The following is a 27,999-nucleotide window of genomic DNA, read 5'->3' on the forward strand; positions in this document are numbered from 1 at the left end:
GAATCAACAATGTAAAAGATGTACAATACATTCAACTCCTCTAACAGAAATGATACAAGTAATTGCAAGTAGCAGAACAAGTGTACGGCAGGACCACTGCAGGGACAACCTCCATCAGATAGAACCACCATCCACAGAGGCTTCTGTGGGGAGGGAGAGCAGAAAGATGTTGGTTTATGATGACAGTAATATGAATCATATTTAAAGTAATGATGATGGCAGCAGCAGGTGTCTGCAGAGCCATGAGCCAGGAGTCAGAACCGGGGTCCGCACGAAACTATGATCCACGGAGACCTGCTAGGCGAGAAAGCAAAAAGAAGCTGAATTAGTGATGTACATTAATAAAACATGAGAGGGGCTCGGTGTGCCCTAAGAAGTCCCCCGGCAGTCTAAGCCTAGAGCAGCTTAACTAAGGGCTGGTCCAGGCTAACCTGAGCCAGCCCTAACTATAAGCAATATCAAAGAGGAACGTTTTAAGCTTCATCTTAAATGAACTGACCGAGTCTGCCCCCCGGACTGAAAGTGGAAGCTTGTTCCACAAAAGAGGAGCTTGATAACTGAAGCTCTGGCCCCCATCCTACTTTTTAAAACTCTAGGAACCACAAGTAGCCCAGCATCTACGGAGCGTAGATGCCTTGTAGGGCAGCACGGTGTAACAAGCTCTTTAAGATAAGACGGTGCCTCACCAGCAGGTGCCTTGTAGGTGAGGAGAAGTACCTTAAATTATTTTCTTAATTTAACAGGAAGCCAGTGCAGAGAAGTAAATCCAGGAGTTATATGATCCCATTTCTTAGTTCTTGTTAAGACACGTGCTGCAGCATTCTGAATCAGCTGGAGAGGTTTAAGCGATTTACAAGAGATAACAAAGAATTACAGTAATCCAGTCTAGAAGTAACAAATGCATGAACTAGTTTTTCTGCATCACTTTGAGACACGAAGTTCTGGATATTCTACATATTACGTAGATGAAAAAAGGCAGTCCTTGAAGTCTTCTTTATATGAGAGCTGAAGGACATATCCTGGTCGAAGAGAACTCCAAGATTTCTGACGGTGCTGTTGGATACCAGAGCAGTTCCATCCATAGAGACTGTATCACGTGACAGCTGACTTCGAAGGCGCTCTGGGCCTATCATCATAACTTCCGTTTTTTCAGAGTTTAGAATCAGGAAGTTGCAGGTCATCCAAGTTTTGATGTCTCCAAGACAATCCTGAAGTCTAACAAGCTGGTTGGTGTCTTCTGGCGTTATCGACAGATACAGTTGAGTATCATCTGCATAACAATGGAAGTCTATGCTGTGTTTTGTGATAACGTCGCCCAAAGGAAGCATATACAGGGAAAATAAATAAATAAAACATCTCAAAATAGCAACATTAGAGTTCAGGGACACAGTCGCGAAAAGGCAACAACCAACCGTTTTACAATCAGGCTTTCACTTCACAGTAGGACACCATTCTACAGTTAGACGTGGTTGGATGATATGTCCGCGATCCTTTAAAAGATACAGAGGTCTTAACTGTAACACCTGATTGTTGAGGCCCGTTCCAATGAATTGTTACGTAACAAATGATCAGGCATTATCAGCCATGCTTAAACTAATTCCAAGTCACTAGTTTTCCATGATTCTCATAAGGTTACTGCTTCTGCATCCTTTTCCATTTGGGGCAAGAAATTGTTTCCACATATTGACACTCATTTGTTGAAAATAGGAGAAACTGTCCCATCAAAAGATTTGAGAGTCGTAATACCATACGACTATATGGCTGAATATGACATGAATTCCCCATTAAAGCAATGAGTTTTGCATGCCGGATGGTTTACAAATTGTGCTAAGTTCCCATGATCCTCTACCATACGTCCAACTTCCTGATGCTAAAGACACCCTGATGAATGCACTTCATTGTTGACTCTGTGCTGAACCAGATGTTGTACATTAACTAAAAATCAATAGTGGCGGGAGCCGTGTGTGTGTGCGCTGCCCCCCCCCCCCCCCCCCCCCTATGTTTTCTCTTCGTCTGATAGCACTGATGCAGAGATCAGAGGCTGCGAGGTGTTGTTGATTAAGCATTTAAGAGACGGGCAGACGATAACCTTCCTGATGCAGGGCCCACGGGTGACATGTTAGCACTGCATCATGGCACGTTTCCTGCCTCGGCCTGAGCTCAGATGTCCCACTTCATACATACGGTCAGATATTACCTTCATTTCCTGTTAAAGAATTTTCCCCAAATGAAAATCCTTTATGATCATTCATAATTGCATGAATTTGACTGAATAACTTAGCAGGATTATGAACAAATATTTGTTTCCGATCATCCATTGTGTTGGCTGAGAATACCTTAGTACTTCTCACCGCAATCAGGGTGTAAATAGCATTGTTGGCTAATGACACCTTATTTTATCATATCTTCCTGTCACGGTTTGGCCTCGCTTCATGTTTTAGTTTGAAGTTTCATGTCTCTTGTGGTCCTGGGTTAACTTCACTTCCTGCCTTGTCTTGTGATTGCGTGATTGTCTCCACCTGTGTCCAATCACCTGCACCTCCCTTGTGTATTTAAGCCCTGTGTGCCTGTTGTCCCGTGTCGCGTCATTGTCTATATGTCCCTCGTCGTTGGAGCACGTTATTGGTTTGTCTAATAAAGAGCACTTTGATGGAAGAAACTCTGCGCCTGAGTCCTCACTGCAGCATGCCCCAGCCGAAGTGTGACACTTCCTTTCTTGAAATAGAACTAACTTTAACCAAACCTTGGCGTAATTGCCTGCAGTATCTTGAAGAGTTCCCCTTCTTCAGGCATCTAACGTGGCATTCCCCATTTCTCCACTTTATCTTGCCATTTGACAGCAATATCGTAAAGTGGAACTTTTACATAATCTCTTTAAAGCTATAGTGACTCCATTTTTTGTTTGGTTTCCCACTGGATAAAATGCAAAACCTACTGTACAATTGTACAATTAAAAAGACGGAATGTCTAAAATCAACTCTTTTTTTTTACTCTGCTTTGGTCTCCACCAGCTCCTGTTATTATTTAACAGTGTTCAACACCCTGCACCCATTTCCACCATAAAGAAACAATATAATCTATGTTTACTTCATCCATCGCACTTGTAACTGGGTAAAGAGCAGTATTCACTTTAAGCTATTTCCCTTAAAGCCTGGTGCTGAGGCTCTGCACAGACTGACCACTTCTTTGAGCATAGCACATATTACCGCAGCCTATATTGTCCTCCAGATGATGAATGGTGACTGCAGGAGATCTCGAAGGACATGTATGGTTACTTAACACCACTTTAAAGAGCCCCTTGAGCCAACTCTAAAAGCAGGTTTCTATTTAAACTCAAGGGTAGGAAGGCAGAGAAGTGATTATCAAACAGGTTGAGTGGTATTGTTGTAAAAGTAATATGGCGGCTATAGCATGAAATGCATGTATCTGTTTGGGCATTGGGGCTGAGAGGCCCATCATTAAGGTTGGACACAAAGGTTCAACACAACACAGGAAAACATAGCCCAGAGATAGTCCAATGCAAAAGACTGCACCTGTTTGTCTTTCTGCATCTTGCAATACTGGAACCCTGTGAAATTTTGTGATTTGCAATCCGGGTTGTTTTTTTGGCCAATTTCCCTGTAAAATGTATTTTATTTTTCAAACATGGCACATTTTTACTCAGATGAATTCAAATCTTTGGAGAATATCTTCTCTAAAAGACACATAGAGCAAAACTGCATTGTAAATAAGCTTGATACAAGTAATTCAAATTTGTTTATTACCCTAGTTTGCCGAAGTCCACTGAAGAAGGACGGAGGTCAGGGTGCAAACCTGGATTTAAAAAACGAACAGGACTTTTTCACACAGGCCGCTAATCAACCACCAAATCAATGCTGACTTACTTTAACATATCCTTGAACCTAGATAGTGTGGGATGCATAATTAATTCAAAACACATCCTGACAACAAACTTAACCTTCAAATGAATACAATTTTTGGGGTTTATGAGCAAACTTCTGTACAAATAATGTCCTCCACTGACTAAACTCAGTGGAATTGAGCAGCACTGTACCAACTGCTAACACAAGCTGCAGACATACGTAAACCTACTCAGGATACATGGCATCATGTGTTTCATTTGTGTTTTACAGCCCCAATCTCCAGTGGATGGGATTAACTAGGTGGGCATTGTCTTCATTTGTTGATCCCTCAACTCCCATTGCACAGGCTTTCTGTTCATTTTTCCTATGATCCAAGTCACTACAATAATTACCAAAAAGCAAACTCAACCTACACATCTTTCACACTTAAGGCCGGGCCACCTGACAATTTGGAATGTCTGAAGTCGGCATCTGTTCGTATGTATTCGTCCATTTGCCTGTCCGTCCATCCCTCCTCCCACTCATTTGTTCCTGTCTGTGCTTCCATTTGCAATGATAGTTGATCCTCCAAAAAATCTTTCTTTTATCAAGCTGACGGCTTGCCCATTTTGACGTGTCAATTACTTTTTAGTGTTGTATTGATTGCTGTTGCATTTTAACTCCTGAATTCCACTTCTGTCCAAGATCTGTGATGGTAAAGTGCTCCATCTATTCCTTGATAGCTTCCCTTTATTCAACCTTGCAGGCACCTGTCTTTATAGTGCATCTGTTATTGTCCCCTAATAGACTACTCAAATGTGAGTCTTGTTAGGGTTGTCTGACAGGTGCCTCTGAAGAGGTGTTCTAAAACAGCGGTTCTACAAATGTTGTCGTGGAACACCAAAGTAAGGTGCTAAAGGTCCCCTGACACCATTGTCTCCTCCAACGAGTGGTTTATTTTAAAAATCCAATACTAAATCATCAGTGTACACATCAGTCTGATGTGTTGTATTTTTCTATTCATTGCAAAATACAATACAAGAAGAAACAAGTTGAATAAAGTTATGTGATAATTCCCCATTTCACGTTGTTCTGTGATCACGTCCACAATTTATTTGTAAATTATTTCTCTGTTTGTCCCAAAATGCTTTGTGCTAGGAGACAAAGTAACTCAGCTTTTCAGATTACATTTTTGAAAATAACAAAAATGAATAACAGAAAATGTAAACTGCCGAATGACAAATGAAGGTTTTGGAGTAAAAGCTTGATCACTTTGGAAGGAAAAAGAGACGGTGTACAAATGTCTCCACTTTAACTTGATGGGGATCTCTGGTTTTATTTTGATTTGAAATATACATAATGGTTGCTGACCAATTGCCGTTTGACAGATGAACGCAGTGGTGGCTGGAAAATAGAGGGTAATGGGGCGTCGCCCCACCTGAAGCGCCCCTCCTTGAGCCCCCCAAAAAGGAAGAAAAAAAGAGAAAAGATAACAATTATTAAAAATGAAAATGTTTGTGTTTTTAAAATATTGGAAATTACTCAGTAATATCTGCCCATATGTGCTTTTCTTGCATGTCCTGCCTGTCAAACATGGAAAATACCCTGTATTATGTGTAAATTAAGATATCTGCGCTTTTCCTGCACGTCCTCTCTGCATGTCTCAGCTGGGCTTGGGCCATGTCTATGAAGGTAGATTTGTGTCTTTATTGTGCAAACAAAAGTGTGATAATGTTTTGAGGGCAAAATTCTTGCATTGCAAGAAAAAATAAAGTTTTTAAGTAAAAGTATATAAACTGAGAATAAATTATTTGTTAGTTTTGCTTATGAAACTATTGCTTTTTCTCTCAAAACAAAAACTTTTCTTCTCATTGCTAACATGCGCTAATGTTAGCCGCGAAAAACGTTTACAATGACGATGGACGTCTGTCGAGGTCCTACAGCAGCGCATAGGCAAAGTCACCAGTGTTAGCTTCCTTTTACTGACTCTGGTTACAAAAATTGTTACTTTCATAATTAAAACAGTATTTGCCTCAAAGGTAAGGAGCTAACGCCTACTTGTATACCGTTAAATCACCTGAAAACATTACATAATCATTTTTATCAATAGTTTTCCGGATAGTTAGCTAAAAACCTGCCAAGCCAGGAAACAGTGACGCTACATGTTCTAATATGTAATAATAGTTTATATGAATATATTTATATTGTAATATATTTATTATAGGATTTTTATGATATTTAGATTGGATACTTGTATCCACCTGCCACCACTGGAGTCTGCAATGGTTTCCTGGCAGCAGTTCAGGAAAGAAATCAACCCCCAACAAAACACAGATGTTGACAGAGATTAAACAAATGACATTTTGTCTTCAAAAGTCGAGCGGATAGTTTCCAGACTGTTATCTTTGGCCATATATTTAACAAACGGATAATGTAAATCTTTCAGAGAGAGATTAACTGTATTGCCAAACATTTAAGCTTGAAAAATCATGTTTATTAAAATAGCATTCCCAAATTTCCTCCTTTTGTCTCTTGAATGTTGTTTTTTAATATGTTTCTCTTTTATTGATTAACTGTTTTTATTATTATTATTTCTAATTAATATTGGATTATTAATGCTGAGGTTTTTCTACTGCTGATGAACCATAGTCTTCTAGCTGGAGATGGGGGTCAGGTCAGGACACTTGTGTGCTGAAGTGGCCTCTCTGGGTCCTTGAATGATGCCTGTGTTTGCAGATGGGGGATGTGAGGACAAGTGATGGCTCTACTCGAGCATTGGTGTTAAAGATTTCCTGACGGAAGTAGAAAGAATTATAATTAATGTGAAGATAAAAGGGATTATTAACATGCACCGAAAAGTAACTAATGGTTATAACTCCCTAAGCATGAACATAAAACGGATCAATGTATTCTAAGCATGCTGTCATAAAACTGTACTGCACATGCCAGCAAACTTATTGTTAAAGTAGTTCTTTTGGGGTCATTATTTGACAGCAATTTGTGCCTGACATTAGAAAATCACTTTATTTTTAGGGAAGGAACAAGTCATTAACCATTACGTGATGTTCTAATTGTACTGCTTCTTCTAAACGTTAATAAGCATTATTCATTAATTTACCAACAGACATTTATAACAAATTCCACAACTACTAATTCATTAGGAGTGTTAACGCTTCTTCCTGATAAAATGTTTGTGCTGATACAAAAAAAAGATTTGTAAATGTTAACTTGCTACTCGGAACATGCCTGTTATGATGTAGGTTGCTTTATTATAACAAACTAGTCAAAAGGTTACAGCTCTGGGAGTGGCACATAGCTGCCATGGCGAGGTGGCAGAAAGAGGATTCAAACGCAGACTCGAGCACAACTTCATTTAACTAGTAAACTAGACACTATATTGCCTATAGAGGCAAACAGGGTTCAGGAACACAAACAAGCAAGCAAACAAACAAACAAACAAACCTCACTGACATAGACACTCAATGAACATACAAGAGACAACCGAGCAGCCCGCTGATTGGCTAAATTTTATGTCACTCGGTTATCTTTAAACAGCAATTGGCTAAACTGCTTCTGCGGACAGACAGGCTGAGAGGACGTGCAAGAAAAGCATTTATTTTGCACAGATATCTTAATTTACAAAGATGACCGGCAATATTCCATGATTCAAAAACACAAATATTGACTATTTGTAAACTGTATTGTTAATATAGTTTAAAAAACGCTATTTTTTTTTTTTTTGGCGGCTCAAGGTTGGGCCACACTCTATGGCCCTCATTGGGTAACTTCACTAGCTAAGACCACGGCATCCACTGAAGGCATCTAACATGAGTGAACGCGTTGTTGATTGATTTAGTCTGGTCCATCGGATGGGGTGTGGGGAGGTGTGTTGGGAGGGTGGTGTTTTCAGAATGCGTCCTCGAGAACAAGAAGAGTGGGTTGAGCTGTATTCATAGAAATACCGGAAGAGGAGGCGTGGTCTTGCTCCCGAAATGATGCTAATGCTATGCTAATTTAGCATAGCATGCGATAATGTGCAATACACCTAATTTAAATTTATTAATTAATTAAAAAATGTAGGAATTCTGCGCATAACAATGCATAACAATGCGATTAATCGTGACAAAAAAAATTAAATTAGAGGCAAACACTAGTAAAAATAATTTCATTTTTTTGATAAAATTGACATGCTGTATCGGAGAAGCAGAATTGAAAATAGAGATCATAAACATATATTGAAAAGGTTTACTAAGGGTCAGAAAAATATAATTTTTAAGGTCTCCTATTGCAAAAGAGGGCATGAAAGTAGAAAGTAAAAACAGTATAATCACCATATCAGGCCCATGGAATGGCCAGTGTGCTCGTGTCTCATTATCAGTATTTCGTGTTGGATTGCTGGGAACTCTGCAAGACCACACCATAAAGCTTCAAAGCTACAGCTCAACTTCACCCGTTCACCATGTGTTTCAGCTATCTCTCTGTGTGAGCAGGTCAATCATTAACTGACTCTGTGCAGCAGCAGAAAAGAACCACAGTATCTAATAAAGCTATCTAGTTTCTCTCCATAAATTGCCGGTTGGTTAACTGTTACACACATCTTAAATCTATTACCATTTATTGTAGTGGATGGATAGTTGTGTACATAGTGAGGAGTAGGTTGGGGGTGGACCTTCACTGATCTCAAATTTGGTCTGCTGGAAAATGCTGGAATTTGTTTTGGAGTTGTTTGATTCCCTATGGATAGCTGCTGAGACACTTGGAGCAACACACTATATATATCCATGATGACATCACTTATGTTTCATATCAAGATCTCATGGGGAGGAATTTACTAATAAGTTTACTGATATTTTAAACATTTTAAATTTCTATTTGATGTAATAGTGCAGGCAACAAACAATCCCCGCTGTAGAGCCCTGGCTGGTTAAAGTAATGTATCTTGTAGTCTTTTCCAGCCCAGTGTCCCATGTACACGCTAGGCCCGTCACTATGTACATTATTGTAACAATCAATGTTCACAGCCAACATCAACGGCCTGTCAAATAGCCTGTCTTCTATGTAGCTAAAAGCTGCAGTGCTTACTTACTTACTTATATTTAGATTTATTTAAGATTTATTCAAGCAGTAAAAGTACTTGGTGAGCGTTGAGTAGCCTGCATTGGTCCCAAAACTAAGGTTTAAAGTGTGGTTGACGTTAATTTGACTTGCTAGTGACAAGATTTTGTTCAATTTTAGTTCGCACAGGACATTAACAGTGGCTTCCCAGAATAAAAGGCTCGTTACATGGCTTTTACATCTTGCAGAGGATCAAAGGTCAATGGGGGGCACAGGAGGCGCTGCTATATGATAATCGCTCTTTACACAGCCAAGACTGGCCAACTATCACTGAACATGACAGGCTCTCGCTCTGCCCTGATCTTGACAATTGGTTGCCCAACCACTTCACACTCGACCCTTGTCTTGGGGTAAAAGATGTTTGAGACAGAAAAAGGTAGTTAGTGCAAATGTTTGAATTGTGTGTGGGTGTCCAAGCCCCGTTGTCCTTGGTTACTTGGTTTTTTGATGGACCAGAGGGCCCCTCTTCGTCCTGACAGCGTCTTGACCAGGTTCTGACCTCCAAACCATTGAGTTCAAAGTTCTAGTGTGTTTTTGCATCCAGCTCCCTGAGTTAGTCATGGTAGCAGAGAGAAAAATGCTTATAGGTGCTCTTTGCTCTCCTTTTCATTCCATGTTCCTGGGTTAAGACACTTGAGCTGGTAATGTGAAGTTAACGACTAAATTACATCCCAGCACAATCTGCCAATGTTTAACCCAACTAGTTATATTTTATTTTTAATTTCAAAGAGATGGAAATGAGTTAAAGCTATTACTAGAACAGCAGAGTTAGGAATGGAGATGCCTGGAACCAAGTATAAATAGTTTTACACTAGATGTTATTTATTCTGTACAGCGTTGTACTCCTTTCTTTCATCTTCAATCTAGCAGCCAAAATCTGAGCCTCCTTCAAACAGCTTGTTGTTCACTGACATGCAAACCTGGCAGCAAGGCTCAGCATGCAGCCTGGGCCTGTTAAACTTCTGGCCCAGCGGAAAGGGGGGGGCGGGGGGGGTCCAACTCAGCCTGCCGCATGACTTTGCTCGTGTGAGAATTACAGAAAAAGTAGCTGCTGTTCCTAATCCGTCCACTGCGTGTTGTACTGTAGGTGTAAGCGCATGAGAAACACTACATTCCAGCTGCTGCTTTTCCATCTACCACGACATGACACTCACCATTGCATTTACTGAGATCACAGTAGTGGCCCCTTACCTGAAATGTACCTTCATTGTCCATGTTTGTGCTACTGCCAATAAGGAATAACCCTCCTCCAACCAATGATGCAACGCCTTCAGTCCCTCACCCAGTAAGCCAGGGAAAGACGGGTGATGCTGGTGCATAGAGTAGTGTGGTGTGCTGGGAGCCGCAAGGTTGGTGGTTTGAATCCCACCTGGCCCATGCGTCATGTCGAAGTGTCCCTGAGCAAGACACCTGACCCCTAATTGCTCCACAGACAAAATGTAATGCATGGATTTATAATGCAATGTAAGTCGCTTTGGATAAAAGTGTCAGCTAAATGACATGTAGTGTAAAAGACCTTTGCGTTGACACTGCCTTTGCTGCAGTGTACGTCTGCAGATAGCTAATAGAGTCATGGCTTAAGGTCAAGTGTATGCAGCTTTTTAACAAAATAGATCACAATATAACTGATGGAAAGAAAAACCTCAAACCTCAAATTCATCTTCTTTCGTAGAGCCTAACTTTAGCAGATCATAACAGCTATTTGATAAATGAGATGATCATTAAATTAAGTAATGAATGACCCATTGTTGAGTCATGACAAAGGCCAAAATGCAGTCTGCCACAGATCCAGTAAAGCTGGTTCCTAATCCTTCTGGGCATTAGCATAGGCATCACGTCCATTATGGGGCTGTGATGGTTTTATTGTGAATCACTGCAACCACAAGACGCCCATGAGCACAGTCATAAAGAAGTACAGAAGAAATTTTATGCTGAAGGAACCAGCATTGTGGGAGATTAGTTGTGGACAGGCAGGAAGACACATGATGTCCTTGCACCAGGTGGAGACAAATGAAAAACAGATGAATTTCTTATTCACCTGAAATGTGACTCGAGAACAAACAACGGAGCATAATTGGTCGATGACACATTCAACAATTTCCAGTATGATTACAGCCCCGGAGGGTCCTTTTTGTCCTCTCAGATGAAATTTGCCTCAAAAAGTGGACAAACATTTGAGCTGGTGATGGCCGTCTCTGGTGTGAACAGCCCATCAATCACTGACAGACATGGAGTATGTTTGTCTTGTTAGCATTTCTACTGGAGCCCTTCAGGTAGCTGTAATAGTTACATAAGCTGACTGAATGGCAGTCAAACATTTGTGCGAGATAAAGGGGCCCTTGAACGCTGTGAATCCACCTGTGTGCTGTTTGTCTTCTCTCACACAGCTCCCACACATTGTCTGACAGCGGTCAAATATACAAGTGTCGTCAAACACAGCAGGGTGTTTGCATTCGGCACTCGGTGCACAGCTCCTCTGTGTATTCGGGAATTTATATAAACAAGGTGATAAGCACGAGTGTGTCACATACATACAGTTACATCCGTAGCATGACATTTAGGCCCCTGCAGAGCAACTCGAGGGGAGAAATAGAAATATTATTCTTGTATCCTGGTTTGTTTTACACTTGGACGGAGAAGAAGCTTTACATTTAACAGAAAGATAAAGTCCAGAGGAAAAATAAGCAGATTCCTTAGAACTTAAGATGGAATGTTCAGAATTACTTAATAACTAAATTTCAAAATTGTACCTTCTCTCTCGTCTCACACACACACCGTACCCATTTGTGTATGTGTGTGTGTGTGTGTGTGTGTGTGTGAGACGCTTTGGGAAGGTCATAACTCGAAGCCTGGTTACTGACATAGTATCAGTATCTGATGACTTGGGAGTGAGATATGTGTTGAATAGATACTGTAAGAAGTAGAATTCATTATTTTCAGCATCTGAAAATCTGAAAAACACATCCTTTAATTCAAACTTTGTGTGTATGTGTTTGTGTAGTGGGACAAATCATCTGACAGGAGCACGTCAGGCCTGCACAGAACACACACACACACTCACACACAGCCCTCCATCACCTCTCATAATTGTCTGACATTGTGGCGAGTGTGTGTCCTCCTGCCCTCTTCTTTCCCTGCTTCCGTCTCTGTCAGGTTAGCTTCATCCGCTCTGAAAGACTCCCGAACTGTTTCGTGAGCAGAGATCACGTCACAACTTCTTTACTGGAAGGGGTCCAGAACCTTTTCAACTCAGCAGTGGCGACAAAAGGACTCCGATGACAGCCACTTTTCATTCAGGTTGGCAAAAAGACACAGTGGAACGTAAAGAAAAGCCATTTTGAAAAAAGGGGGCAAGGAAAAGAATGGATTGAGAAGTCACGCTTCACGAGGCCTGGTGCCCGAATGCTGTAACTGCACGCAGTCCGAGGCCTGAGAGAGCGTCGTACACGGCCTCAACAAAAGAGATAAGACAACAGACACTCCGGGATTAGAGCTGAGCATCTGTGTGCGGCTGTGCCGTGCGCTCTGCTTGGTTGTAGCTGTTGGCCATGTGTTGGTGTCTTGCTGGCTGACTGGCCCTGGCTAATTGCTGGTCTGCATAATCTGTGTGGGCACTGAGCCATTCACCTTGGCATCAACAGATGACCGGACCTCTCCGGACATGTAGGAGGAGCACTATAAAGGTTCTCTTTATAAAGAGTTCATAGGTAGTTTCTAATTACTTTACTGACGGTTAATACATCATTTCACTAACACATACAGTAAAAAGCCACCACACATGGGAGGATTATGAGAAAATGGTTTGATTTGCACAAAGATCCTGAAGGGCCCAGCAGCTCTCCTACAGGGGAAAAACTCATTGATGGGTTTGTCTTGACGATAGTCTTTGAAGTCATTTTGTGTCTTGTTGTAGTTAGGGTGGAAAGTCTTGGCATTGGCCAAGCTAAAGACTAGCTGTACCTGTCATGGCTCCAAAATGTCTCGTTACTTACATGCCTTAGATCCGCAAAATTTGTCTCTACAGCAAAAGACGCATGATCAATAAATAGATTTTGGGGTTTTCCACGCTTGTTAAATCAAATCGTCCAATACTTGGTCAGTGTCCCTCTGCCTGAAGTCAATGCTCAGAAACGCCTCTAAGTGTCTGTAGAAGATGCAGCAGGCTTTGAAGTAACCCATCCAAGGCATTGTGAGACGGTCACACCAACTGGCGTTGGAGTGCGAAAGACTTGGTTTGCTTGGGGAGGTGGTTTAGGTTAACACATGCTGACCGAACACTCCAAGGCCGTGGAGATAAAGTAATAGAATTCTTCATTGGTTCTTCTTTAAATAAGTTGCGTGACAAAAAGACTACCAAGCCATTATAATTTGCCTTGTGGTCACTGGGTCGGTGCCACAGCATTGGGAGTGAGAATTCGTTTCATTGTTGAGTTTTCAAGTTGAATTTTGAAGAGAGGGTACATTTGAGGCTCTACTGTAACAAAAAAAAGTGGAGGTGTATGTGTAGAAAATAAACGTATCCCCTTTCAGGACTGCGCCAAGTGCGCCTCAGGCCCGGGCCTTTCAACTCGCTGGCTGAGCTTTCGGAGCTCTGGTTGTGATGAATAGGGACCACAGTGTCTGGAACTGGCCAACACTAGCCTGCCAATCAATTTGTTTAACTCCCCAGGCGAGGGCAGTGATTGGTGGACCCTGCACACACACTCCCTTCCTGCCAACAAAGCAGCCCATATGCCCTCCCAGCAGGGGCCGGTCCTGATACGGGGGCCCGTGCATTTAGGGAGCCAGTTATAGGAATTTGGAGCTAATGGGATGAAAGGACTACCATCAGTGAATTGAAGCACAGAGCAAATCAAGTGGAATGCATATTCATGGTGTCACTCATCGGTCGGCCTGTACCTCCATTCTGCACACTGACAGGGACTAAACACTCTCAGTAGCATGGGGGCTCATTTCATGTCAGCATAATAACTTTTAGTGAATTAAACATGTCTAAAGATCTTTTTTGGGAGGTGGACGAAACCAGTTTAAAGGATTCAAAATGTATTTGTCTTTTTTCAAATTATTTGTGTGTATTGAAATAAAATCGTAAACACATTTGTGAAGAACACAATACAAGGTAGACTATGAGTTTAAAAGAACTTTCATGCACCATAAACTGCAGGGAGTCACGGTGACGTCAACCACCCGGTAGTAGACTGACGTTTGACAGCATCTAGTTTGGATTTTTGGCCGTTGCCAGCTTGTTTGGTTGCGAGCAGAAGAGAGGATAATAAGATATCTCTAGGTGTCCAAAAAGTTACATTTGACTTTAATGAAGCCAATAAATACACTGTGAATGGGTGAAAGTCCCCCCCAAAAAACTCAGACAACCTGCAGACCGGAGAACACAATGTTTACCTGCCAATCACAAAGTTGCCACACCCTAAAGCATCCTCTGCATTAACTAAATGAACATCATGCTCTTTGAAAAAGAATTTTGATGTTGTTTACAATGTTGGAAAAAATCTAGAGTGAAGTAGAGTCATAGGATGCCAGGCAGAGAGCATTTAACATTAAGCACCATTAACAGGAAGTGTAGTTTGACTAAAGTCAGGATACCTGTAACTCCTGTGGAGCCCTGTGGGATCGCTGTAAAGTTTACTTTAATGCAATACCATCGAAATTGCTAAAATAATACCCAGGTTGTTATGAAGTCATCATTATTTAATGTTGTGCTCTACATTTTGAATAAATCCATAATTACAAATCAAGCTAATTTATTAAGTCCATGCAGCGTTTTTATCTGTGTATCAATAATTAATCTGTGCATTGTATCCATTTAACTTGGATTAGCGTTTATGACACTATGGGGATTTTTAATTACACGACACAGAGACACATTTGGCTTGCTTCTAATTATTGGATATCTGTTAATAGTTTTTACGGATTAGTAAAATAAAGCCAATTACAATCAAACATCCAAAACATATTGAAACCTATGGATCAGAGAGGATTTGAGGCAGATTTATCTCCGAAAAAACATTGCTTTTACATCTGTGGGCCATTTGATGCCTGCAGCTCTAACCCTTAATCACGAAGCTGATTGTTTTCACCCAACAGAAGTATTTGGAATAGTTGCTAATCTCCCTGTTTTGGTCAGACATAATCTGCTGGAGTCTGATTGAGCTGCATAATCCCTGAATGAGGAAATGTACGACCCCAAACCCCCCCCCCGTCCCCAGGCCCCTCCCGAATCACTCTGTAGCTGGCTGGAGACATGCCCCACCCCCGTCTCTTCTGGCGTAGCTTCTCTACTGTATGAGTCTGCCCTGGGGGCTAAACAATATGCCCCTATTTTTCTTTTAATTAATCAAAAGCTAAATCTGTTTTTGTGAGAGCAGCCCTGCTCGGTCGGACCGACGGTGTTGATCGGAGATGCTGAGGGCTTTCCCCTGCTGATTGGCTTCCCTTTGTCATTCATTTCCTGGTTCATCTCCAAACAAACCCTTCTTTCCTTCTCTCCTCTTCCCTCCACCTTCCTCTTCTTCCGTCCTAACCTCCTCCCCCGTTGTTCCCCTGTCTTTGTCCTGTCCGAAGCTGATCCAAAGTCAGTGTGTCTCAGTCCTGTGAGCTGTCGTAACAGTGAGCAGGCATTTTCAATTCAAATCATTTTATTTTGTATAGCCCAAAATCACAAATTACAAATTTCCCTTTAGAGGGCTTTACAATCTGTACACATGCAACATGCTTGCATAACAGGTCCTAGATCTGCGTCTGGAGCTTCACTGTACCAGCGATGCAGTTACGTGGAAGTGACTGACAGCTGGAGCGGTCGAGGAATGAATGGAGGATCAATGGCACATATCAACAGACAACTCTGAGCCTTGTGTGTGTGTGTGTGTGTGTGTGTGTGTGTGTGTGTGAGGACATTGTTGTCGTTTGAAGGGGGTGTTAAAGATTTACAATTAAGCAAAAGTCCATGACAAAATTATAAAGGAAAAGTAATACACATTTATGTTAATTTAATAAATCATTAAGAATTCACAAAAAAACATCAATCCTCATCAAAATCTAATTGTTCAAATATAGGAATATTCCTGATATTGAAAATGATATTGCTTTTTTGGTTAAACTAACATTCCAATAGTAATTTCCAAAAGCAGTGATAAAAAAACAGCGTCTTAAGGTAATTTCACAATAAGTTGTGAAAAGCAGATATTTCTTATTTGATGAATGAAAGTTTAAATGAGAATCAAAAGCTGTTGGCGGTTTGTTTCCTGACAATCCTCCCAGGCGTGTGTTTTACATTGTGTAAGCCGGCTTTGCTTTTCTTCCATTTGGAGCATGAACCGTTTCACTCAAAGCCGGCAGAGATTCACCAGAGTCCTTCTAGGGGAAGCGTCCCACAATGATGACTCATAGTCATGCATTGTGTCTCAGGCGAAAGCTTTGAGCGCTCTCTGCTGGCAGCATAGGACTGAAGCTGATGATCCACAGTCCCACGTTTCAAACACGTAGGTACTGTCAAACATTTTAGCGCTTTGCCATTTTCATTTTTAGTTGTCTAATATTGAGATCAACTAGGTCTCAAAACCAGAGCAGAGCAGAACCAGCTGTTGGAAGAGACTCCCCCTTCTGTCAATCATTATGAACATTCCTAAAAAGCATTATTTAAATGCTTATAGCCCTGTCTAAATAAAACAACTTAACCAAAAATAGGCAATGCCCTAAATAAAAATAATCACAAGACATTATAAAGCATTTCTTATTAACTGATAAAGTCAAGTATACGTCATGTACGTAATCACTAGTCACTCACTGACTTTTTTACTTTATTAAAAAGCAATAATGACTTTTTAGAATAATTTATAATAAAACTGTAATGCATTGTAACGGTAAATAAAATGTGTTATGAAATATAATGATGTAACAATGGGAAATACAATACACTATATGTGATGGACCATTAATTAATTCAATGGCACTCAGTCACCAATTAAACTTGTCTGGACTGTAGGAGGAAGCCGAAGGAAAGACCCATGCTGACACAGAAGACCCAGAAGATCCCTGATTCAAAGGAACTGTGCTTTGGAATGAGTGGCTTCTAGTGGTGAGGTTGGAGAAGGACCAACCAAAAACCAGAGGCACTGTAGAGGTTTTGAGGAGACTGATTTAAGGATAATAGGCATCAAGGATAAAATGCATTAACGAATGAATTAAGGGTTACCAAAGTCAGACACAACATGTGTTTAATAGCTGTTTCAGCCTACGTGCATCTGTGCTGTTTTTGTTGATATTGTTATTGTTTTGAAGGGAATGTGGTTGTTTTTATTCCTAATTGTCAGGGCACAGATTTGTTCAGACCCCACTGGCAGAGGACAATGGACCATCTGGGATCAAGAACAATGGGAACGTCAGCATAGTTTAGACACAGAGAGGGGGGGCGGGGATGAACAGGGTTAGGGAGGCAGTCAGTGACCTGATCAAAGGGATGGAGACAGACGGTAAGAGCTTTTCATCGTTATGGAGTCATGGTTGATGAAGTTTCTTGGAGCATTGGTTCCCCTTTATAGAAGCCCTGTAGTGTTTCTGTCAGGCGCCCTCTAGTGCTCATAAGGGATCACCACTGCATGCAGAAACACTGTCTTCACCACAATACATTCAACGACAAAGTTTGTGTGTGTCTGTATTACACACAAACAGGGGCGATGGTGGTGCATATGGTAGTTTGATACGTTGGGAGTCGAAAGGTTGGTTCGAATCCCGGCTGCTCGACGTGCAGTGTTGAAGGTTCCCTGAGCAACACACTTAACCCCTAATTTCTCCCCAGGCAAAATGTAAGCCATGGGTTATAGTGCAATGTAAGTCGCTTTGGATAAATGGACAAAATGAACGTCTCCCGAACATAAATCATTAGTGTTTGCAGTAAGGATTCAGATGAAAGCTAGGCAACGTTGTTGCATTGCGTTGTTGCGTTAACTTGTTGCGTTATGTTACTGCGTTGCGTTGTTGCGTTACGTCATTACAAAGAAATAAACACTTATTACAGGATGATTGCTTGTATAACATGACGAAAACTTTGGACTGTAGTTGCTATCAGGCAGCTAAATATCAGTAGCATTCCACCACTTTGTCAAATTAAATACGAATAATGTTAGCATCTAAATGTTTGCTATTATATTTGTTTATTTTTATTTGTCAGACAAACTGGACAATGGTGTCTCCAGCCACATGTTTAACTCAGGGAGACGTGTGGTTGCATTTCGGACCAAATGGTGTGCCATATTGACGCCTGTTTAGAATTCTGGCCCTGAGCTGAAGGCTTTATGCAAATATATAACAGTAATTGAATTAATCAGTGAAAAGGGATTTACTTTTTGAGGATTTAAGGCTGACATATGGTTTGTTTGTTTATCAGGACTGCTGGAACACCCAAGGATGAGTGCCAGGAGAGACCCCAATCTATATGAAATATGCCAGTGTAATAGCGGCCTTAATGTATCCAGCATGTTTTTACGAATAAATCAAACATGGTATGACATGACATTACCAAAATCTCACTTGAGCTTGATTTTGTGTCGTGCAGGACGTGCAGGAAAAGCATATAGTTTGTGCAGATAACTAGTTTACAAATATTATTGGATATATATTCCATTCCAAAAAAACAATTACATAAATATTGACTGTTTACATTTAAAAAAAATATTGCGTTTTATGCGGGACTGCCTGAGGACAACGAAGGATGAAGGGTACTGTAAGAGTGTATGGATGCATGTATCTGTAACTGGAGTCACGTGATACCGATAGCACCATGTTCCATATAAGGGCAATGTTTCCGCCCCTTACTCTCTCTCTCTACCGGTAATAAACAATGCCAAGAGTTCAATAGCTGAAGAGATAAACGCCTGGATGTCCGTTCATCCTCTGGTATTATTATTTCGCTGCAAAGGTAGGCCAAAGGAGTAAGCCTACCTACTAACAGGTTATGGGCCCAGGAACCGGGAATGATTCCAAAGTTTGACGGACTTACAGCAGATGCTGTGCTGCATGCACGGGGTGGGGCTGAAGCAGACGATCCTGACGGAGCCCGCTGAACCACTGTCGGAGGAAGACAGGACTAAAGATAAGCTGAATGCGGACACCTACTGTGCATTGGCGCCACTACTTGACAACACAAGCTTGGGGCTGATATTCAGAGACACAAAGGACAAGGGCCGAGAGAGCCTCAAAGTATTAAGAGAACACTACATCGGAAGAGGTAGGCCCTAGATCGTTTCCCTGTAGAGCTGAAAGAGAAGGGCGAACTCTTTTCGAGATGGCCAGATGTAAGCTCATTGACAGTGGCTTACCTGAGAGCCTTTGGCACCATGCCATCCAGGAAGCAGCCTATACCAGGAACCGGTGTTTGAACAGGCACTACCCCATACACAGCACTGACAGGTAAAAAGTGCAATTTAGCCAATATGCATAAATTCGGGTCAGAGTGTTATGCCTACCGGCAGGACAGAGGCAATCTAGATTCTAGGTGTGAGAGAGGATTCTTTGTAGGGCACGACAAGAGCAGTCCCGCCTACCTAGTTTACTACCCCGGTAAAGGAAAAGTGCAGAAGCACAGGCTGGTAAAGTTTGTCACCAAGATGACCTGTGAAAATGAGACTCAGACACAGGAGCTAGGACTGAATCCCATAGGAGGTTGCGAGAAGGAAGTAGAGACTTCACAGCCTAGTGTACCGAACACCGATGTATTGACTGATGGTACACAATCTGCATCAGAGGACAACCGTGAGAAGCACCCTAGGGTGACACCACACGACAGTGGGAGATACCCTACCAGGGAGCGTAAAGCCCCGGGGTATCTAAGAGATTATTCTCTGGAAGATGCTGATGACGACAGTACACCCACTAGTGTAGATTATTGCTACCGAGCAGTTTGTGGTGTACCTCTGACCTTTAAAGAGGCCATGACATCAACTGAGTCAGGAAAGTGGAAGAAAGCAATGGACGAGGAGATGAGGTCCCTAGAGGACAACCAGACCTTTACCCTGACTAAGCTATCTGAGGGCAGGAAGACAGTGGGAGGAAAATGGGTGTTTTCGAGCTGTGCGGCTCCGGCGTCGTCGTGGCGAGGGGCGCCGAGCTGTGCGGCTGCGGCGTCGTCATGGCGGGGGGCGCCGGGCGGTGCGGCTCCGTCGTCGTCGTGGCGGGGGGCGCAGCTCCGGCCCAACCCCTGACCCCACCCCCCCTTCAAGGACCGACTTCCAGGCGGTCCCAAGAGGGTGGGAGGGAGGGGTCATGGTCGGGCGCCGCGGGCGCCACGGGTCCGGGACCGGGGGCGTGGTTCTCGGGGCCGGAACGGGCGCTGACGGGGTTCTCGGGGCCGGAACGGGCGCTGACGGGCTGGGGGCGTGGGTCTTGGAGCTGGGGGCGTGGGTCTGGGTGATCCTGTTGCCTTGCTGTAGGCCGCCTGTAGCTTGACAGCCAAGGTTAGCACCCGGTCGACATGAGGGTCGACCCCAGGGAAGGGCCGCCAGACTAAGGCGGGTTCGGGTGCCAAAAACTGCCCGCTGGTGACCTTCCCTGAGGTCAGCGTGGGGCGGCGGCCGGAACGCCTTCCCGTGTCTCCGGGAAGGCCGATGGCGCATGCCAACGAGGCAGCTGGGGGTCCCAGGCAAATGTCGGACCCGAGGTGGGCCGCCCGCTGCACGCTGCGGGGCCCTCCTCGAGCCAGACGGGTTCCCCAGAACGGGTTCTGGGGAACCCACTCCGCTGAGTCCTTCTTTGGTGGCGTCATTCTGTCACGACGCGGGGTGCGAGGGCAAGGAGGGAGGACTCAGATGCAGAGATGATGAAAAAATAAAAGGACTTTAATAGTCAAAGAACTCAAACTCAAAATCACTCCAACCAAATAGGGGAGGAAGGAGGCAAAAACAAAACAGACAAAAACACAGGGACCTTGACTTGAAAACACAGACTTGACTTACTTGACATGACACGTGAACATTCGACATGTAATGACGCCACACAAGACAAGAGACTCACAGGGCTTAAATACACAAGGGAGGTGCAGGTGATTGGACACAGGTGGAAACGATCAGGCAATCACAGGACAAGGCAGGAAGTGAAGTTATCCCAGGGACACAAGAGACATGGAACTACAAAATAAGACATAGAGCAGACCCAAACCGTGACAGTCGGCAGCCTCATTTACCTGACAACCTGTACACGCCCAGACATATGTTTCGTAGTGAATAAGTTATCACAACATTTTGCTGACACTACAGAGGAAAATTGGATCACGGTAAAACATGTTTTGCGGTACCTCAGGGGTACTGCAGACTAACAGCTCTGCTTTACAAAAAGTCAACAAAGGCTAGGCATACGAGCCTATAGCGATGCAGACTGGGCTGCGGACGTTAGTGACAGACGCAGTACCACCGGGTATTGTGTCAGTATGGCTAAAGATAGTTCTTTCGTCTCTTGGAAAACCAAGATGCAACCCACAGTAGCACTATCCACATGCGAAGCTGAGTACATGGCTCTAGCTCTGACAATACAGGAGTGTATTCATTTGGAGCAACTACTGGGAGGGATGGATTCCTATGTGTATGAGAAAACGGTCATCTACGAGGATAACCAGGGGACAATTGCGCTTGTTGTGTGTGTGTAGACAACGAGTTAAGCATGTGGACATAAAATACCATTTCATCAGGTCTACCATAAGGGAAGACAAGATGTCCCTTCTCTACTGTTCCACAGACGACATGGTCGCAGACATTATGACTAAGCCCGCCTCCTAACATAAGTTAAGAGACTTTGGGGGAATCATGTTTGGTGTATAAAATGTTGACGTGTGACTATGTCATGTTTTTGTTCTGTCTTGTTTATTTGGTCATGTAAGTGTTGCACAGTATCCATGTCATTCATAAGTGGGAGTGTTAAGAGTGTATGGAAGCATGTAAGTGTAACTGGAGTCACGTGATATCGATAGCACCCTTATAGGTAGCAGAATATAGGTAGAATAGATCTGAAATCTGTGTTGAATTGCATTCTTATTTCCTAAACTCCTTTCCGTTTCACATGAATATCAGTATATATCAAATAAATATATATATATATATATATATACTGTATATAAACCAGCTTTACTGAACTTTTCAACATTATGTATAGACATTTTTCTCAAAGAACACTGAACATATTTGCAGTAACAGATCACCTCGTCCTTCTCTGTTCAATGTATGGATCAAACCGTTTTGAAACCTCAGCTCGAATTAAGTGAAGAGGAGAAGCTGTAATCAGTAAAGACAATAAGGACGTTGCAGAGGAAACTTGTTGGCTGATTATATCCTAGCACACCTTACAGGAAGGTGATCTGACGCACTGCATGTAGAAATGCATCAATCATAGATAGTTATTTAGTCTCCACAAGGGAAGACTGCAGACACCCCCCACCATACGACGTTAGTATGTTGGCACCTTGAACAACAGCATTTAGGAAACGTGAGCTAAACAACTGCTGCTGTTACGCTGCCTTCACGTTAAACAGGAACTCAGTGAACAAGCTGCTCAGACACATCTCGCCCGGTAGAAGCCATGAGCTGCTGGCAGCTTCTAGACGCTCTACAAGAGCCACGTGCTGGGATCGATTGCTTCTGTCTCGCTCCTCTATTTGACCAATCCTGCTCAAGAAGGAGGTTCGGCCCGCCTGAGCTCATTTACATACGGACACAGAAATACAGGCATAAATAAATGAAGAAATACAGAAATGTAGAAATACAGAAATGTAGAAATCAATAAATTAATGTTCTGTTCAGGTGTAAAGTACATTCATGTAGTAATGTATTCTTTTATATAAACATTTTTATTTATACATATATTCATTTATTATTTGTCATCCATAATTCTCTGCCTGACCAGCTCTGCGGCGCCCTCAGGTGGTGGAGGAATGCCACCACATTGGGACGGAGTAGCTTCTCTAAACAAGGGCCACAGAGTAGAAGGGCAAGTTCCCCTCCTAAATGAAATAGTGACGTCATAGCGCCGAAACGGCACTGGCGAAAATGACTAATGATCTTCTACTTGCATCGGACCAAGGACTCGTCTCTGTTCTCTTCTTGGTGGAACTCAGAATCTTGGAGTTCTCTTGGACCAGCATATGTCCTTCAACTCTCATATAAAGAAGACTTCAAGGATTGTTTTTTTTTCATCTACATTATATATCGGTAATCAGGAACTTCCTGTCTCAAAGTGATGCAGAAAAACTAGTTCATGCATTTGTTACTTCTAGACTGGATTACTGTAATTCTTTGTTATCTCTTGTAAATCGCTTAAACCTCTCCAGCTGATTCAGAATGCTGCAGCACGTGTATTAACAAGAACTAAGAAATGGGATCATATAACTCCTGTATTAACTTCTTTGCACTGGCTTTCTGTTAAATCAAGAATAGAATTGAAGGTACTTCTCCTCACCTACAGCTTGTTACACCGTATTGTCCTACAAGGCATCTACGCTCCATAGATGCTGGGCTACTTGTGGTTCCTAGAGTTATAAAAAGTAGTTATCAAGCTCCTCTTTTGTGGAACCAGCTTCCACTTTCAGTCCGGGGGGGGCAGACTCGGTCAGCTCCTTGGAGCTGAATCAGATTTGTTAACGCCTGAGGCGGAGGCCGGTAGCTAAAATGCTAACGGATGTGTTCTTACCAAATCTGACAAACGCTGACAGAGCACACTGTGTGCACTTCATCTGCTGGGAGGAAATATAACTTCAAATCTCAAATCATCAGGGACATGACATCATCTTCAAATCTTAATGAATTCTTTTATAGAATGTCTGTAAAATGTGTTTATTTGTCATTTCTGTACACTTTCAGATTTGAACAGGTAGACATTTCTAAAGGATCCTTGTTCCAGTGAAATAGTAGCCATGGTATAAAAGTCACCGCATTGAACGTTTACCAAGTGGAGACAACCATACTATTATAGGCTTTCGATTTAAAAGATGCATTTATTTGTGCCCACTTGGTGGCAAGATAGATTTAATGGCTGAGATAGTTGTTACTGTACCAATCTCAGAAAGAAATAAAGGTGAAGCCGCCTTGAAGATGTCACGTCTGCGTGTTGAGCTGTCGGATCTCGTCCACTCTGTTGCGGTGCAGCTGGAAGGCGGGAGTGACCCAGCAGCCACACGAACACTGGTCACCACACCAGCTGAATGAGCCCAGCTTAGAGCGGCACTTGGGACACAGCAGCTACACACACACACACACACACACACACACACACACACACACACACACACACACACACACACACACACACACACACACACACACACACACACACACTTTACTGCAGGTAAAAGCTGCATTACATGTTTATGGAACTGGTTTCCATCGATATGTCTTTGTACTCCCTGATGAGTGTGCGTTACCTGTCCGTCCATCACTCCAAGTAAAGAGGGTTCCATCCACTGCACAGGTTCGATGAAGTAGGACGTGCACCGGACGTCTCCTGGACAACAACAGATTTAATGTCTTTCATTGAAATACATTGTATAGAATGCAAAGAATGCTTACAATACATATAGAATAATAATAATAATAACTTGGATGAATATTATGAGTGAACAATGTAGGTTCTGCTTCATGTGCTTTATGAAAAAGATCCAAGTGAACCAACCAGATGGTTTGTTAAAATGTTTGGAAAGGGGCAGGCCCTATCAAACAGAATACTCCATAGAAAGAACCCCCTGTCAATCAAACTCCCGCCGGGGAAAAGAGTGAAACACCTGTTTTTCAGCGTCCTTTCATGCTCTTCTTAAAGAAATACTCTCCAGATGTGATGGAACTGATGCTAGAGACATATTTGAAGGGTTAGCATGTTCAAAGTATTTCAACTACAAAATATAATCCCTATGACTCTTTTACAGTTGTACGATGGATGTGTAACATCACCAAGGATTAAATGGAACTTGTACTCGTTTTAAAGCCTATATTTTTGTATATTTTAGAATGTATGCGCCGTTATAAATAAGTCGATGGCAACCAGCTGCTTTGCAGTGTACCCATGGTCCCAAATGTTGTGTAGTTATTCTTACCAGTGCGGCTACTGGACTTCCTGTGGCCAAAGGCAGGTGCTCCTTCTCCTACTGGGTGACTGAGGATACTGGAGCCACGGAACAGGGATCGTCTGCACAAGAGGAGGAAGATGGTTTCAAGGTGTGGATTTCTGATTATCATTGTTTTAAACAAAGTGATTAAGTATTTCATAAATGAAAAGTGTCTGCATTAGGAGGTCTAGAAGTACAGTAAACTCTCCCTCATTCGAAGCAATCGACTATTACATCATTAGACTCGACTGTGTGGACTTGTCCACATTTCACCTGCACTTCCTGCAGCGATAGGACGCCTCTGAGGAGCTGCAGTGGGCCGGGTCGACGGCAAAGAGCTCCCTGGGAACGTGCTGCAACTCTGCTCACACACACACACACACACACACACACACACACACACACTGTGAGTTAAAGCTGGCAGATGAGTGGCCAACGCACAACATTTTGTTCCACTGACTCCTTGTGTGTGTGGGGGTGTGGGGCGTGTGGGGGGGGGGGGGGGGGGGGGGGGGGGGGGGCAGGGACTACCAGGGTACTTCTCTGTGAGCTTGGTCAGTCTGTACTGCTTGTACAGAGGACTGGACGTGTCCACCTCCCACAGCAGGACCTCGTATAGACACAACTGCTCCTCAAAACCACGGTTGACCCTGAAACGCACCCATCAGCAGTGCATCATGCGTCCTGGTAATGACCGCATGTCCTGATCCATTCTGACACACCGACCCACTCACTGTACGTCCGGTTTGGCGCTCTTCAGTCTGTGGTAAGCCGCGGTGAAGCCCAGCTGGTATCTTCTCATTAGATAAGCAGTGACGATGGTGGCACTGCGACTCCGACCAGCCTGACTGACACAAACAATTACAACCTTTAAGGATATTCAAAAAAAGTCAATTTACTTCAAATATTAACATTTAAGTTGGGAACAGTACAAATATTTCCACATTTAAACAGGAAGTTTATTTTCTGTCTCTAATTACCACTTGAAAAACTCAAGGGGCTTGTTCACATGATTGTGTTTCCAAGTGTCTTTTGAATTTAGTGGGCATACTTTTTTAACTAAACTAACATTTAGGAGCAGTGTGCCGGTAAATACAATCCTCCTTCACTACAATGATCTGTGCAGCGAGGGGATGTTGTAAATAGACTGTGTTTGGGAAAGGCTGCACTAAAGATTCTCACTGCACTGGTTCTTAACTATCAAATGTAGCACTGGGCACATGCCTTGCTCAGTATTCTTTGATAATCAACTGATTGATTGAAGTAAAACACTGGATGGAAACCAGCCGACCTCTGACCCCTTACCAGTGAACGAGTGCAGCCCCGCCTCCATCCAGAGCCTCCTGAATGAACAGGAAGCAGTCGTCCATGTGACTCAGGAGGTCAGATGTCACCTCATCCGAAACATTGACCCACTTCCTGTGAAAGCTCCCATCAGCAGGATCCAGAGGGGCGGGCTTCTCAGAGTCCACGGACAGGATGTGAGTGACAGCGGAGTTGTGCAATGCAGTGCAATGATGGAGGTCGGCCACAGTGCCGATGTACAGACCGGGGTCCACCAGGAGCATGACTGCAAGGACAGGCACAGTCTGTCTGCTTCAAAAGTCACATTCCAACTGCCATCAGTTTCTTACATTTGTTCGATTTTGGGGTTTTAAAGTGCAAAATAAACACACTGGTTTACAAGGCAATTTAAAGATAGATTGAATTCATGAATGTGTGGTTCCTTTTTCTCTGGTGTAACTTCATATTGATTTTTTTATCATTTACATGCCACATTTTTACATCTTATTGTTGCTGGCTTATTCTACAGCTTCTTCTTCTAACCCTAACCCTTCTCCTATGACATCGGTTTCCTCTCTGTCTTCTGTTGGAAGCCGCTGAAGGCCTGATGAAGATGTCATAACATCTCCATGACGACGACAGCCAGAGGACGGGCTGCATCAGTGGTCCCCAAAGTACTGTCTGCTGACACGTCATCACGATTTAATGACCAGCCGCCACCGAATCCAGGAACGCGCTCAACTCAAAGCTACTTAATGAAAACATGGTGCAGTATGAAACGGAGAGAGCGTTATACATATATATAACATTACGTATAGAATATCACAGTATGCCCAACATAACAAAAACAAACGATTTTAATGCTAAACCAAAACGATTGTCTAAGAACCAATCAAATTAGCGCATTTCCTTTCAAACCAAAGGTAATGCTGAAGGACACAAGGTAGCAAGGTAACAAGGACACAGGCGGGGTTGACCCGACCTGGCTCACGTCACCTGTCAAACTCTCAAAACAAAAAGAAACTTGTAACAAAAGAAGCAACTTTATTCGGTGTGATGAGACGTTCGTTCTCACTCTGCAGCACGCGCCGTGCTGCCGCGGTCCCGCGACCCACCAGTTGAGAACCATTGGGACAGTTAACTCACCTCGTTAGCGCGTTAGCCTGTTAGCTTCGCCAGTGAAACCGTGCGGTGTTTGCACCGGCTGGGTGAAAAACTGCTGACTGCAACAACACGGTAAACCGAGGTAAATTCCAAAGAAGAAACGTGCCGCCGCTGAGGCAGGGACCGCTCACGTGACTGTTGTTTGGCTCGTCTTTCAAACTGTCCGGGGGAAACAAGCAGCTGGTCTCTTAGTTCCGGGTTTACTTCAAATTCAGTATCCCGTCAGCTTTTAACTTTATTTTTGACATATTTTACGCAGTAGGGATATTGGATGTTTAGCGACCAATACAGCCAATAAACGTAGTGTAGAAATAAAGTGGAAAATCTAGCTAGATGATAGTAGGTGAGCCTTAGAGTAATACATAATAATCCAGGGCTAATCCAAGGCCTCAACAAAGCATTGGCTTATGGTCAATGTTTTACTGTTGACCATAGATATGGAATACTCGCTAATTTAAATCCACCAGCCATTTCAGAAATATTTAAATCATTAACATATTTTTA

At 42.8% G+C, this 27,999-nt stretch overlaps 1 protein-coding gene across 1 annotated transcript; it reads right to left on the reverse strand.

Annotated features, from left to right (window-relative positions):
• Window positions 1-23,459: 23,459 nt before the first annotated feature.
• Window positions 23,460-27,887, reverse strand: LOC134102878 (dual specificity protein phosphatase 12-like). The gene is made up of 8 exons (XM_037458505.2): window positions 27,478-27,887; window positions 26,353-26,617; window positions 25,782-25,895; window positions 25,579-25,697; window positions 25,321-25,408; window positions 25,036-25,127; window positions 24,370-24,449; window positions 23,460-24,187 (listed from the first exon to the last, which is right to left on the reverse strand). The coding sequence occupies exons 2-8, from the start codon at window positions 26,613-26,615 to the stop codon at window positions 24,044-24,046; spliced, it is 900 nt and encodes a 299-aa protein (XP_037314402.2). The 5' UTR covers window positions 26,616-26,617; window positions 27,478-27,887; the 3' UTR covers window positions 23,460-24,043.
• Between the last annotated feature and the right edge of the window lie 112 nt (window positions 27,888-27,999).

Source organism: Pungitius pungitius, chromosome 15, assembly GCF_949316345.1.
Source record: "Pungitius pungitius chromosome 15, fPunPun2.1, whole genome shotgun sequence".
Classification (NCBI taxonomy): Eukaryota; Metazoa; Chordata; class Actinopteri; order Perciformes; family Gasterosteidae; genus Pungitius; species Pungitius pungitius.